This window comes from Ascaphus truei, chromosome 5 (genome assembly GCF_040206685.1).
Source record: "Ascaphus truei isolate aAscTru1 chromosome 5, aAscTru1.hap1, whole genome shotgun sequence".
Taxonomy (NCBI): Eukaryota; Metazoa; Chordata; class Amphibia; order Anura; family Ascaphidae; genus Ascaphus; species Ascaphus truei.
Genome location: NC_134487.1, coordinates 170,002,387 through 170,017,436, shown reverse-complemented (window position 1 = coordinate 170,017,436; position 15,050 = coordinate 170,002,387). Strand labels below are relative to the sequence as shown.

The following is a 15,050-nucleotide window of genomic DNA, read 5'->3' as shown; positions in this document are numbered from 1 at the left end:
ATATTGCCTATTTGCTGACGTTACAAAAATGTCGTTTTTTACCCCACACTTACACCTGCTGTCCAGACCTAAGTTTCTGAATAACTCTCCGCTATATCAAACTGGATGTCCATCCGCTGATTGAAGCTTAACATGTCGAAGTCTGAGCGCCTCATACTTCCTCCCAAGCCTGGTCCTATTTTTCTCATCTCCATTGCGCTTTGAAGCACTATAGGTATCTTACACCCAGTATGACAAGCACTCTGGTTTGGTGTCACATTCTTGTCTCGCATTCAGTGTTGCTAAAACCTGTACATTTTTCCTTCGTATTCCTCTATCACTCTACTGCTAAAGCTCTAATGCAGCGGTGCGCAAACTGGGGGGCGCAAGATTGTTATGGGGTGGGGGGCGCGGCGTTTGCTGAGGCCTTCCACTCTTCCCCCAAGGCATTTAAATTAATGCCGGGGGATCGTGTGAGGCCTCTGCAACTTAACTTACCTTCTCTTCGGCGACGTGTCACCATGGCAATGCGGCGTCAAATGACGCTGTGGGGTCATGTGACGTCGCGTGGCAACGTGACCCCGCGACTTCATTTGACGCTGGAGAGAAGGTAAGGGAGAGGGGGCACGAGCAGGGAGGGAAGCAGGTAGGGGGGCGCAGCATGGAAAGATCGTGCACCCCTGCTCTAATGCATACTCTTATTCACTCCCATCTTGACTATTGTAACCTTCAACTATCTGACTTTCCTGCCTCTCTCCTTTCTCTCCTACAATCTATCCTAAACTCTGCAGCTAGAATCACTTCACTTTCTCCTAAATATATCCCTGTTTCTCTCCTGCTGAAATATTTTTCTTGCTTCCCATTAAATCCTGTATTAATTACAACATTCTTGTCTCTTAAGCCTATCTACTCCTCAGCCTCTCATTAGGTCTCAGCCCTAATTTTTTTTGCTATACACCTACCCGGCTCTTGCATTCTGCTCAAGTCTTCGGTCTACCCCTTTTATATCTAAAGCTCTCTCCTGCCTAAAAACCCTTCTCACTGCCCTACACCTTTGGAATGCCCTTCCCCTGAATATCCAACTAGCACCCTCTCCACTTTTAAGGCACCTCTTAAAATAAGCATTTCCATAGCTCCAGTGTACCTGCTCCTTGCATACACACCATAACACCCACCTATGTCTGTCAATATTCTCTACATACCACATGGATAGTAAGTTTTTCAGGACAGAGATTCCTTTTCCTAATTTACTTTAATTAAAGCGCTTATTCCCATCTCATATTATTTTGTTGCGTCTATTAATGCTGTGAAACGCAATGTCCATAGGTGGTGCTTTACAAATAAAGATATACATACCGCCACACACTGATATGAACATGCTGCACTTTGTAATGATACGGAGTATCTCGAAAAACTTCAACCCCCTGATAATGAACAGGCTGCACTATATAATGTTGTGGAGTATTTCTATACACATTCATCCCCTGACAAGGAACTTGCAGCAATGTACAGTATAATGTTGCTGACATGGACATTCTGTGCTGTGGAATGTTTGTTTACACACTGGAAGTGAGGATTGAAGAAAATCCTCCCACCACAAGAAGCCCTCAAATATTGCACTCATGTATGATAGCTAGTTGTGGGATAACATTGATCCAGGATACTTATATCCTGGATCAATGTTATCCCTCAACTAACTATCATACATGAGTGCAATATTTGAGGGCTTCTTGTGGTGGGAGGATTTTCTTCAATCCTCACTTCCAGTGTGTATACAGATTCATTATATTCCCTTATGCACCTTCTCTCTCCACTTACTGTACGACATTGATTTACTAGGTGAGCGGTAGGCTCCAATATATCTGTGGAATGTTTAACCTGTTCATATATTCCAACACCCTGATCCCCCCTCAGTATCTTTCTATTTTCTCCCTATACACCCCATCACCAGTGCTGATATCCTTCTAGAGATGTGGCCTCTATAGCTTAACACACTACCTTGAATATCTGATAAATGGTTTGGAACGTGGCATCACCAACGTGATGTGTCCTCTTTATCTGGGCACAACTCTGGAGAATGACTGATCAATGATCTCTCTAGTGGTATCACCATAATTTCTTCTTCTGAAGATGTGATCTCAAGATTCTGGAATTATGCACAATGTCTATCCTATGATCTGTTTTTTCTCCCCCCCCTCATTCCACAGTGAACATATTTCGTTTCTTCAGACTTTCCTCCTATTATGCCTTTTTTTTTGTGTTCTATTTAAAATTGAATTACTTTTAGCTTAATTGTCTGGCCTATCCCCACGTCCTGTTGGGGATGTGGACACACAACTCAACAGGAAGGCGTGAGGAGGATTATGATAAGCGAGAGGGGGGAGGAGAGTTAAGACGTTAGTCGACTATAACTGGAAGTGAAGTCTGTGATCTACAGTATGAACATGGTATATTTGTAGCATATAGAAGTAGTAAGATATTCTCTTTTACTGATAACACCAATAGTTTAATCTCACTTCCCTTCCAGTTTTATCTGAAGCCCTATAACTGTGACCTTGCTCTGGGTTTCCCATGTTTGTAACAAAACCGTGCTTTCCAATGACCCATGAGAGTCAGATTTGGTGTTTTTATGTAAACGGATATCCCATCTTAATGACGGAAACCCAGTGGGTGAGATTGAAACCGCAATGAGTGTGAAAAGGTGGTGTCTCACTAAAAGGCACTTCTCTCATATGTAAAAAGAGGGTGTCTTGTGCACAGAATTCCTGTAACTTGATATGAATATTGGCATATCACTCTTCTCAAGAATGAAATTCGCTGTTCAATGTGATGAATTATTCACCCTCCTCCCTCATCATTTATGGCTTAAACAAAATTTGTATTTTCAAAATATTTAAAATGTAGTCTATATTGGGGAAAAGATCTTTATCAAGACAACATCTTGAAAAAATAAAAAAAATGTGTATAATACTTGTGCCATAGAAATCTATTTTCTTTAAAAGGAAATTTGAATTTAAAGTAGCAATTCATGCCACTTGTTATAAATATATATATTTTCCTCATTTCAAAAGAAGGGGTCCCTTGGAGCTGAACCGTGGCATGTCCATATACGGGGGCCCACGTTTCCTCAGAGATTTCATCTTCTTACTCCATTGCAAGGATTCTTGTCTACAGAAACAATATGGCCACTAGGTTCTTTCTCACTTGGGCGACCAATAGGAAGCTGTGACATCATGGTGAGATGAGCTTGCAGCTTTCAATTGGTGGTTCCACAGGAATCTTTGTTTTCCCATGCAAGGACTGGCAAAAGTAAATGGGGTGGTCCCCAGAGATTTCCAAGGGAACCCTGGCTCTTTTAGTGTAAACAAAAAATAGATTTTGTGGGCATTTCCCTGTTTAAGTACCTCTGAGTGCCATCACCCATTTGAATCACTAGACTTCCTTAAGAAAATTGGTATGGCTAGTAGCAACTCCCATGTAAGTGTAAAACGAAAAAGCCGGCGAAGCACTATCGTGGCCTGTGTGACAGCAGGATACATTTGGGGCTATTCAGCAGCGAGGATTGGATCTACCGGCAGCTGTGGATCTCCTGCTGCCGGTTTGCGTCCTCTTCCTCTGCTCCTCTCCCTTCCCCCTACCTGTTATATTGTTTATACCGTTATTGGCCAGATACATCAGCATTGTCATTGTGCAGTGGGCATATATTTCCTGGGACATTTTATTACAGTGGTTGCTTTCATTCTTTGGCTTCATATGTCATGTTGTCTCTATTAGCCACACATAACGAGAGCACCTGCACCGGGACTGTATTTCCCATACTTTGCATCTTCCATGTATGTGGTAAAGAGGTTTTGTGCATGGGATTCCTATAAAGTCGGTGGCACTTTCCTCCTTTTATGATTAGAGGAAGTCTCATGACCTGGACTTATATTTATTGATGTGGTCAGTGGTGCCTCCCTGTTGTGTAATGAGTGTATTTCATGCACTGGGTTCCTGTAACTTAAGAGGGTTATTTATTCTAAATCTTACCCTTTTAGGATCACTGCCATTATCAGGGGTATGCTGTGGGGGTTCCGGGATCGTTCGTAGCGGTCAGCACCTGCTCAGGCCTACGGTAACGTACCTCTTATTCATATGGGGTTTGTGCTGCGTTTGACTGCAGATGATCAAGATATGTATTACATATTTCTAAATCCTAAATTGTAAAGTCAACAGCTGCACATCTATTATGCAAACAAAATACATTTCCTTTAACTGGATTAGTGTTCTTTGTGAACGTTTCACTAGTTTTCTGTTTTGGTGGAATATTGATGTAAACATTTTTTTTCCCCTCCTACTAAACATTTGCAGACGATTTGATCTTCTACAGAGTGCATGATCACTTACACCGTCTTAGTGAGCTCAAAATTCAAACCCACGGCATTATATATATGTCGATTGGAGTGGTACTGGGATAGTAACCTAATGTATACAACAATAGACCAGAAGGCCCCAATGCTACATCCAATATGACAAATTATTTTGTTCAATATGATCTGTTTTTTCTGCTCATAAGCAAGGGTTATTTAGTTAAATCCTTTGGCCAACACATTTCAAGCTTGCAACCACGCCAAGGTCGGCCTTATTAGCATTAGGGCACTTCTGTTTTTTAACCAGTTTTATCTGCACTGCAGCTCATATATAGCACATATAGTGCTTCTTAATTGTAACCTTTGGGCACTGCATACATGTCACGCGTCCCATACTGATGGCTATATTGTTTTGTTTCCTCTTCTCTATGCAGTGGAAAAAATACATAAGACAGTATAACATTGGTAGTGTAGGACCTGCTGAGGGGTCTAGCTTGACATGGTTGCAGGCTTGAAATGCTTTGGCCAAAAGATGAGAGGAAAAAACAGATGGTATTGAACTAAATAATTTGACATATTGGATGTAGCATTGGGTCCTGTTTGGGGCCTTTTTATCTATTATAGCATGATAACTTTGTCTTGATCACTGTGACATTGAAATTGTGTTACATTCTTATCTAGTACCGAACAGGCGCAGTATGTATTATGTTCTGTGATGTTTTGGTATTACTCCTCTCGCGGTTTACCCAAATTAGAGACAAACACTTGCTGTATCTGAAATTATAAACAGGCATGATAGGGGAGAATATTGATGGGAGATATTATATTTCAGTATGTCAGTGTATACTTAATAGCCTAAATAATCAGAGCTGAAAGTTGGTCTATAGAAGAGCTTTATATAATGAAGTTTTCTGATTGGTTAACACAGCCTCACTTTGTAACAATGATTACTCATGGTCCTCCTGTCTCACAGAGGCTTGTTACACCTGGAGAATGGGACTTATGGGATTGAACCGCTGGAATCTTCCTCTGAGTTCCAGCACCTGATATATCGTCTAGAGGATGTTAAGGTGGAGCCGATGCACTGCGGGGTGTCGCAACCTGAGACAGAACACAGAGGGGACCCTCACCCACCCAGCATGACACAGCTACTGCGGGTACATTACTTATATCATACAAAAAGAAATACATACAAAGAATATTTGTATGCGTGTACACGTTTGTTTGTCTGTCTGTCTGTATATACATATAAATGAGCAAAATTAGGTAAATCCTTAATGGATAACTGGTGAAATGGGTGCTCCAGAGATGGTGGAACCTCAAACATAAATGTCCATAATAATTGATCAGGACTAACGGGCAGAATAAATAACGGAGTGGATATAATGATGAAATGTGATGTGTGAGTCACTAAAACACCCGTCTCCTGAAGGTAACAAACAGGGATGCTGAAAAGCACCCTAATGTGACCTCATTGGAGACCTAACAGTGCTATCAATAGTACTCATCCATGGAAATCACAAATTGAATAATGAAATAAATCTTACCCACTCCATCTGTCCTTAATAGTCCTGCATAGTAAATCCAGTCAGGTGGTGGAAAAATATAAAAGTCTATTTATTCAGCAACACTCAGTAACATAACCCCAATAGGGTGAGACAAAAACTCCTATGCGTTTCGGACCATAGGGGTCCTTTATCAAGGAATATCCTTAATGGAGAAGGATGTACAGTAGCGGTGCTTTTAGACTGCAGGCTCTGCAATGGTGCTCCATATCAGACATCAGCTGTAAAGGTTATCAAGGTATATTATACATGAAATGCAGTGTAGATAAGAGGATGGAGCATAATTTTGGAATTTGACCTTTCGCTGCGGCCACTCCACCACTGCCGTTCAGCCGCCACGGACAGTCGGCCACCGACAATTTCACCCCTAAGGCAAGTGATTAGCATTCACATTAGGGGTTAGGGAAATGGGTTAAAGTTAAGATTTTTAGGTTAAGGGGTATGATTAAGGATTTTTTTTTTTTTTTTTTAAGGATAAAGGGTAAGGTTAACGGGTTATCTTGGCGTCGAAACGGCTGCCCGCTAAATGTCCCTGCAACTAAACAGCAGCAGCAGAGTGCCTGCGGTGGACTGGCAGCAGCGGGATGTCCTAGACCGGTATAATTTTGCCCCTGCATAAATCCTTGGCCCACGTCCTGTATTTGAAGGACTGTTTTAGACTCCTCTCCATATAAAAAAGACATTTGAAACGGGAAAAAGTGCAAAGAAGATCCACCAAATAAATAAAGGGGATTGAAGGTCTAATTTATGACAAATGACTATCCATATTAGGATCGTCTACATTAGAAAACAGGCGTCTAAGAGGGCATATATACACATTACTATGTGTGTGTATGCACATAAACTTACTAAAATTAAATATTTTTAATGTATGGTAGGTTGTCCTGTGCATTTTTATTGTACAGTACATTTATTTATTAAAGGTGTAGGATATTTTTAAGATGCCTTTTTCATTGCAGTGCAGCAGTAACTGCGTATGTTCTTATGTCTTTAGAGAAAGAGAGCCCTCCTCCTGCAGACGAGATATGTGGAGCTGTTCTTGGTCGTGGACAAAGAAAGGGTAGGTCCCTGGCGCAATGGATAATGGGTATTGACAAGCTAGTGAGCGGACAAATCAATTACCCCTCAGCACGGACATAGGAAATACTCAAGCATTCCTCTGGCAGGCTTCCAAAATATTGTATAGTATGATATTTAAAGGTACAAACCTTCCCATAGGACCAAAGTGCACTAATTGCAGTGATATGTTTAAGGAGTCAAGGTGACACCTATAAGTGTTTATTATTGTAGACACTGGGAGCTGCGACTTGGGAGGAGTTTGATTTCCTTTGGCTGCTCCCTTTTATCTGATGTTACTGTGTTCAACAAGACTTTGCACAGGCAAGAGGTGCATTGACCTGCTTCCGTATTTCATGTAGTGAATGTATGTACGATGGAACCTTCCTTGTTAATGGCACCCACTCTATTTATTTTTTGTTTTGTTGTCGAAAACCTATTTTTTCACTTTGATGTGCACCGATCCTTGTGTGTGTGTGTGTGTGTCTGCACCTTTAATATTTTGCCATATAAAATGCAGACGTGTAAATGCAGCACTTAGACTTTTTCAGGCTGAACCCCCTTTGCTGTCAGGGAGTCTTTCAAGACATTTTGAGCAGGTTAAGTCCTTGCCTTCTAGAGGTTACAATCACATTTTTGGGAGGTTAAGTAACTTGAAGAAGAAGTTGGCAGACATTCGGCTAAGGGGGGTCACTCGCATAAACAACAGTAACCCTTACTACTTGTGATGGTGAACCAGGCTTATAATAAAGGTCAAGCCCACTTGCTTAACCCTGACCCGTGTTTTAGGGTCTTACAGTGTCGGCTCTGGGACCCAGATGTCGAGAATGTATTACTGCAACTGTATACTAATTCTGCGAGATTAAAGATTTCTGTGACTTTTTGCCTTTCCGGGGATGCTGGGATCGTGAGATTTCTAGGCTGTAAGTTTCAGGATTGGTTTGGCGGAGAAAGTCTTTGCAGAATGTGTCTATGTAGCGTGGTTCCGGCGTTAGGCTGCGGTCCCAGTAACATCCTGTGCGCACGGCGCGGCGTGCACTGTGCGTGTAAGCACCGCCCCTCAATGGGGCTGGGCCCAGTACGCACCGTCACGCAGAAGGTGCAGCCGCGCCGTGCTGCAAGGTTTTTCCCAACTCGATCAAATTGAGTTCAAACCTTGCGACTGAGGCGTGGCCATGCCCCCACCGGCGGTTCACCCAATGAGGGCGAACCAGCCGCGTGACGTAATGGCCACGCCCCCGCAAATCCCCAACCACGCTGTCACGGTAAATTATGACAAGATATAACAAACTACTATACTAAATGACTTGCCTAGGCGCCACAGCTGTCTAATAAATTATAAAGTGTAATACAGTGGATAAAATGATGTTACCCGACAGGGTACTTCTCAAACCTTCCAGGGAAATATGCTCGGATTTCCCACAAGTACAGTCGTGATTGGTTGTGGAAAGTGAGCGACCCAGTCAGGAAAAACACATGTGAATAAAAAACATATATAAAAAACAATTAATGTGCAGTATTGTGATTCATTACTAAATAAATGTGCATAGATCTTGGCTCTGGGGGAGAACCTACTTACAGCACAGGTAAGGGTAAGTTAGCTTATTTCTGATACTTATAGACGATGATATGATTTGTGAGGTTTTCTTTGTGTAGGACTTTTTCTCCCCTCTTGAACTTCCCTTCTGAGGGTTACTCCAGGAAAGGTGTAGCTCAATTTCCCATGGTATGCATGTAAAAGAGGAGCAGAAAAAACGGCCAATAGTATAGCTTGCAGAGAACAAAGTTTTATAGGCAGTGAAATCGTAGGACATGTACTCACATTCAGTACACTGATATCATGCACATAAAGGTTTCTTTTGCGCTGTGTGCGCCCGCTGTGATGTCTCCCTGTCCTCCTCTGTTCCTAGTGCTGCCGTCGCCAATGGCGTCTGACGTCACTTCCGGATGGTATCTGGTCGCATCCGTTGGTAGTGGACTGCGAGGCGCCGAACGGGGAATCACTGGGGAGTGCAGACGTCTAGGGTCTTTTGGTCTTCGCTTACAGTCAGCTGCAGCTTTGACTGAGTAAGCTCTGGATCAGGTTCTACGCGTTTCGCTGCGTCATACAGCTTCGTCAGGAGCGTCATACAGTGTTGCGTGGGCTTGGTGTATTTAAATGATTAAAGCCTAATTGGTAAATTGGTCCTAATCTCTTTCAGATAATTCAAAGCATAATTTTAACCCACAAGTTTGCCTTTACATAGGCACATGACTATGTGGTTAAAAAAACCTACACTCATTACATTACTAATAGGTAAAATACATATAACGTTTTATTTAAGACAATCTTTATTTGAACATATTTTAAAACTACATAAAAGTATAAGAATATTAAAATAAAAAATTTTTATATTTAAGAAAATTTAATGAATTAGTTATATAAAAAGCAGTAAATATGATGATTCATTCTGCCGAGTTAACTATAATTGGAGGAGATTTAAGAGAACAGATACTTTCATCCTATTATCTAACACTAATTATTGTGCACAATAGGTCATGAAAAATGCCTAGGTTGGGAGAGAAGAGAGATAAGCATCAAATGTTAGTATAACAATAATATCTGCATTAGGTATTGTATAGGGAATTGTTGGATAAATATATATTACACTATGTTGTCTTTTAATTAGAGGTAGACTTAAGGGTGAAGGGTCAATACATTACAGACTGGAGTAAATAATTAAAACGTTGTTAAAATACATTGAAATATGCACTGACGGCGAGATTCTAATTAATGTTAAAAAGGGCGCAATAAGATCTATATATTAAAAAATATTAATTTAATAAAATTTAGGGAATATCTATCGAATTAAATAATGCCAATCTTATTTTTGAGTTTATAAAATTTAAAAATCATTAAATATGTAAAGGCAAACTTGTGGGTTAAAATTATGCTTTGAATTATCTGAAAGAGATTAGGACCAATTTACCAATTAGGCTTTAATCATTTAAATACACCAAGCCCACGCAACACTGTATGACGCTCCTGACGAAGCTGTATGACGCAGCGAAACGCGTAGAGCCTGATCCAGAGCTTACTCAGTCAAAGCTGCAGCTGACTGTAAGCGAAGACCAAAAGACCCTAGACGTCTGCACTCCCCAGTGATTCCCCGTTCGGCGCCTCGCAGTCCACTACCAACGGATGCGACCAGATACCATCCGGAAGTGACGTCAGACGCCATTGGCGACGGCAGCACTAGGAACAGAGGAGGACAGGGAGACATCACAGCGGGCGCACACAGCGCAAAAGAAACCTTTATGTGCATGATATCAGTGTACTGAATGTGAGTACATGTCCTACGATTTCACTGCCTATAAAACTTTGTTCTCTGCAAGCTATACTATTGGCCGTTTTTTCTGCTCCTCTTTTACATGCATACCATGGGAAATTGAGCTACACCTTTCCTGGAGTAACCCTCAGAAGGGAAGTTCAAGAGGGGAGAAAAAGTCCTACACAAAGAAAACCTCACAAATCATATCATCGTCTATAAGTATCAGAAATAAGCTAACTTACCCTTACCTGTGCTGTAAGTAGGTTCTCCCCCAGAGCCAAGATCTATGCACATTTATTTAGTAATGAATCACAATACTGCACATTAATTGTTTTTTATATATGTTTTTTTATTCACATGTGTTTTTCCTGACTGGGTCGCTCACTTTCCACAACCAATCACGAAGATATAACAAACACCAAATATCTGGGTTGAACTGACCGAGGCTTAGATATAATAAAATATATTTATTCCTTATTCCTGAACACAGCAATATAGTACAATTAACAGGCAAGAAGGTAACACTTACTTAGGGTTGGGGAATGGAGAAGTATCGGCTAGCAATTCTCCAGCAATCCGGTGACATTCAAGATGAAATCAGAAGAACAACAAAAACTGTAGGGTTGGCACAGTTTATATACCTTTGTAACCCTATTCTTAACATTGAATACAGACTATTGGTGAACAATTATCTGTATCCAAGCTCTAACGTGGAAACACAGTTTAACCCATGCCCCGCCAGCTAGTTAGCCCATGCGTACTGGGACTCTGAGGGTCTTATTTCTGTAGCCCCATAATTAAATCAGGGGCGACGACCAGTCTACCAGATGAAGTATCTGGCAGGATCTTCATTGTTTGTAGGTGTAGATATAAGACTTACAAACCACTCCAGTTTGATGCTTCTCCGCCCTCAGGTAAACAGTTAGAGTAGCAGAGTCTTTTGATCAGTACTTGGTTCCTAGTGTAAACAATCAGGGCTGTTTACTTTTGATCACAGGGCTTATGCTAAATCATCCGGCTGCCCTTCTTGACCTATTAGCATAGCAGATGGAGTCTGCATTTTGAGAGCAGATCCAAAATACCATATACACTTTAATATCTTCACATATTAATAAGTTCCGTTATGGTGAGCTCAGTGGGTCGAAATTTGCCAGTTTTTAATGCCTACTGTGACTCTACATATTGGTCAAATTTCAACTCTCTGCGTCCTCCAGAACTGGAGATATAGAAATGCACTTTAAAACATTTTTAAAATACAGGATTATAATGGAACAGGGGAACATACATTTTCCTGACATGACAAGGTGTAAGCCACATTCCTGGACCGCAGTCCAGTTAACCCCTTGCCTCCCTGGTGAGGTCAGGGGGTGGCCATATGGGGTGGAACCCCTTTAATACCGGGCCAACCCCCTTCTCCCTCTACACATGCCCCCTCCAGTCGCAAGCTCCCCTCTACCTGTCAGACCGCAGACAGCGGTTTAGCGCTGTGCACGCGCCGCCCCGCCGGGCGTGCGTGTCACAGACATTACTGGGACCGCAGCCTTATGGGATACCCCAACAGTTGCATCCGGAGATTAAGTGATATCTTCGAATACAGCTAAACGCATTACTCTGCCAACCTCGGACCCTGGAAACGTTCTTACGACTCACCGCCAAAGTCCCTGTAGAAGCATGTTCCAGACAAGGTAAACAGGTATGAAGGGGTTAAAATATATCTGAGGTAGTATAGCCGGGATTCTCCAGTATAGCAGAGATACCCACATACATGCCCAGGTATCCTGAGCCCAGAATAGGGGTTCAGGAAGGTGCTCGAGCTAAGGTTATAAAGCTGAGCATATTTTCAGTGTTTTAAATAGTTTACAAGTATTTTTCTTACAGTATGTGTGCCAGGAATGAGGCTAGTGATTTGTAGGGAATATATACACTCGCTCCATTCATAACACCAGAATAGGAACTCATAACGTTTAGCACACAGAAGACAGGACACCATATCTTTTATTAGATGGGTATAGTTTAATGTGTATAGATATTGATAACCTGTATAGGAACTGAGGGCTTTCTAAGTCATGGATTCCGGAAGACCCAGATGGCTTCTATTTGGTGCCTCTGTGTCTGTCCGGAGGCCGTGCTTGAAAGGCTCAGAGATGCCTAGGTGTTAGGACAGCAGGGGGCACTACCATTATTCTGGAGTACCCATATCCTGGCCTAACACAAGGCAAGCTAACACCATTTGCCAAAATCCAGACTCTGTGGAGCCGGAGCAGAGGGTGGGCTCGGTATGCAAAGAGGCAAAGGGGCCAAGTTAACCAATGCCCCCTTGCTACCTGATAAAGGTGCCCGTCCGGTTTTACAATACTGGCAAATCGGTGATCGGCTTGCAGGAAAATACCTATGCTCTGATCAGCTGTCACGGTTAGTGTATGACGGCCTGAATGCTTAAGAGGGCTTGCAGCCAGTGGGGAGCGCAGATTCCAAGTGCAGACCAACAGCGACGAATTGTAAGATGCTCAGAACTGAATAGTCGTGAGCCAGCTTCAAGGATTTTAAAAGCAGGCATTGCATGCAGAAAACCGTTCCAGAACTTTTGTGAGTAACTACCGGTCATTGGAGAGTGCTCTAAAAAGGTAATCTTTAGGAATTTCGTTCCGGAAACGGATTTATTCGTTAGCCCCATTCCCAGTAAGTGTGTTAATCTTGAATTGTGTAACTTTGTGTGTCTGTCTTCTATAAGCAATAAATTACCATTTATTTTACCATCTTGTTTTGCTCTATCAAATGATCCCAGTTATAAAAAGGTGTTGTAGAACCTGATCTCCTGTGACTACTGTTCCCCTATAAGTAACCATCCTGCTGCTTAATTATTAATGAATAAAGAAAAACATTATTTTGATGGACAGTGCTTAAATGTCCATATTGAAAAGGGATCTAAAGTGTTAAAACATAATCCAGAACTTCCTACCAATACATAAAGGCATGTCTTTCCCTAAAAAATCTGAGTGAGATCATTTTTGAGGCTAAAACAAGGGTTTGAATTCAAATGGCTATGTATGCAAGAGTTATATTGGCGAAAAGGATTGATTTAATGATTGATCATTATAAGAATATGGAAGAGATTTTTTTTTAATGAACTTTTCCTGAACGTTTTGGATTTTTGTGGGGAATTCACGGTTCTCTGCCATGTTTAAAACCTTCCAACATTTCTTTATGAAATCCACCCTTTGGGTCTACGCCAATGCATGACACATCTCTCATCTTATTGCCTTTGAGAATAAGAACATGAAATGGAACCATGTTTTATTCGATTCTCTGCTTATTCTATAGTTTGCTTGTAACTGAAACGGCATTTTTGCGGAAGACGTCCCTGGGTATAGGAATGCTTTAGTCTTGCATGAGACTGACCCTTTAACCCATTAAACCTGTCACTAGATCACTTTACTCCTGCGTGGAACTGACCGCTTCAGTCTTCTTTATTGCTGCCTGAGTACAGTAGGTCCCATGTAGTGCTTACAAGAGGCTTTCCTACTTCCCCTTGATGTTATTTTTGTGTAAAACCAGTTTGTTTATTTTTTGTATTCTAATATGTACAGTATTTTGAGGGATAAAGAAAAAGGAAAGTAACCACAACATCTTAACAATCAATGGTAGCGAGAGAGTTTTTTTTTTTTTTTTTTTTATATATATATATATAAACTATGATGTCATTTTTAGTGCACATCTGCTATTGTATCAGTTGCATCATTTTTAGGAATGCCCATGATGCTCCCGCCCTTAGTAAGGATTATAAAGGCTGCAGATCCTACCCACTTACTCACACATGCTCCCCACCCTCCTAAACATCACACTGTGTTCTCACTGCAGAGCAGCAGGAATAGATGGAACTGTTGAATAATTAATCCCTGCCTTAGAGATCAATTGAAATAAGTATAGTGCTGTACAAATAGGAGAGGCCTTTTGTTTTTTATATATAGAATGTATCCGAGTCTGCATGCTGTATGTATATTATTCTATTAATCTGTGTGTGTTTTTTTTATTTTGTTTTTATTTCATTATACATAGGTCTATCTATATTTGTGTGTATATATCACAGTAATGTCTAATAGTACTTACTCAAAGAACTGCCTCCAATGCCATTGAAATCAATAGCGGATGTAAAAAATATATAGCAGATGGTGGTGAGTGTCTGTGACTGACAAACAGGAGGCGTGTATGTGTGTATATACATATAATTACTTTTCACTAGAGCTTGCACACAATTTTTTCTTCCTAATGCTAAGCTAATTTTGTTGTTGCCAGTTTTAATTGCACTGACGTGCAGATACAGATACAGTCTTGACTTTAGTCGCCAGCCGTTGGGGTAAATAACCCAAACAATCGGCAACTCACCACAGCTAGTGCATAGCAGGCTGTAATGGCCCATCGGATTAACTAAGACTGAATCAGTCCCTCTCCCTGCGCGCCTCTAACAGGCGATCACGGGGCTTTTATTTTATTTAAATTTTATTCTAGCAGGGGGCCTCCTGAGCTGAATCGCATTCATTTCAGGTCCGGGGACCCACTGCTTCCAGAGTTACAGGCCCCATTATAGGGTGCCGTTATTCCCGCCATGTTTAAATTCTCCCTCGTCACGGCCCACGTGATCGGGAGATTTAAACAAAGCAGTGGGATACCGAAACCCCATAACGGGGCCTGTAACTCGGGAAGCAGGGGGTCCCCGGACCTGAAATTAATGAGATTCAGCTCAGGAGACCCCCTGTTACAATAATGTTAATAAAATAAAAGCAGCTTCATTA

At 41.4% G+C, this 15,050-nt stretch overlaps 1 protein-coding gene across 1 annotated transcript in view; it reads left to right on the top strand.

Moving 5' to 3' along the window:
* The window catches only part of ADAM9 (ADAM metallopeptidase domain 9), a 96,248-nt gene that overhangs the window by 46,136 nt on the left and 35,062 nt on the right, over positions 1 to 15,050 (top strand). Inside the window, exons 5-7 of the mRNA XM_075601207.1 lie at positions 4,017 to 4,093; positions 5,302 to 5,485; positions 6,888 to 6,953. Of these exons, the coding sequence (XP_075457322.1) occupies positions 4,017 to 4,093; positions 5,302 to 5,485; positions 6,888 to 6,953 (327 nt within the window). The remainder of the gene's footprint in view (positions 1 to 4,016; positions 4,094 to 5,301; positions 5,486 to 6,887; positions 6,954 to 15,050) is intronic.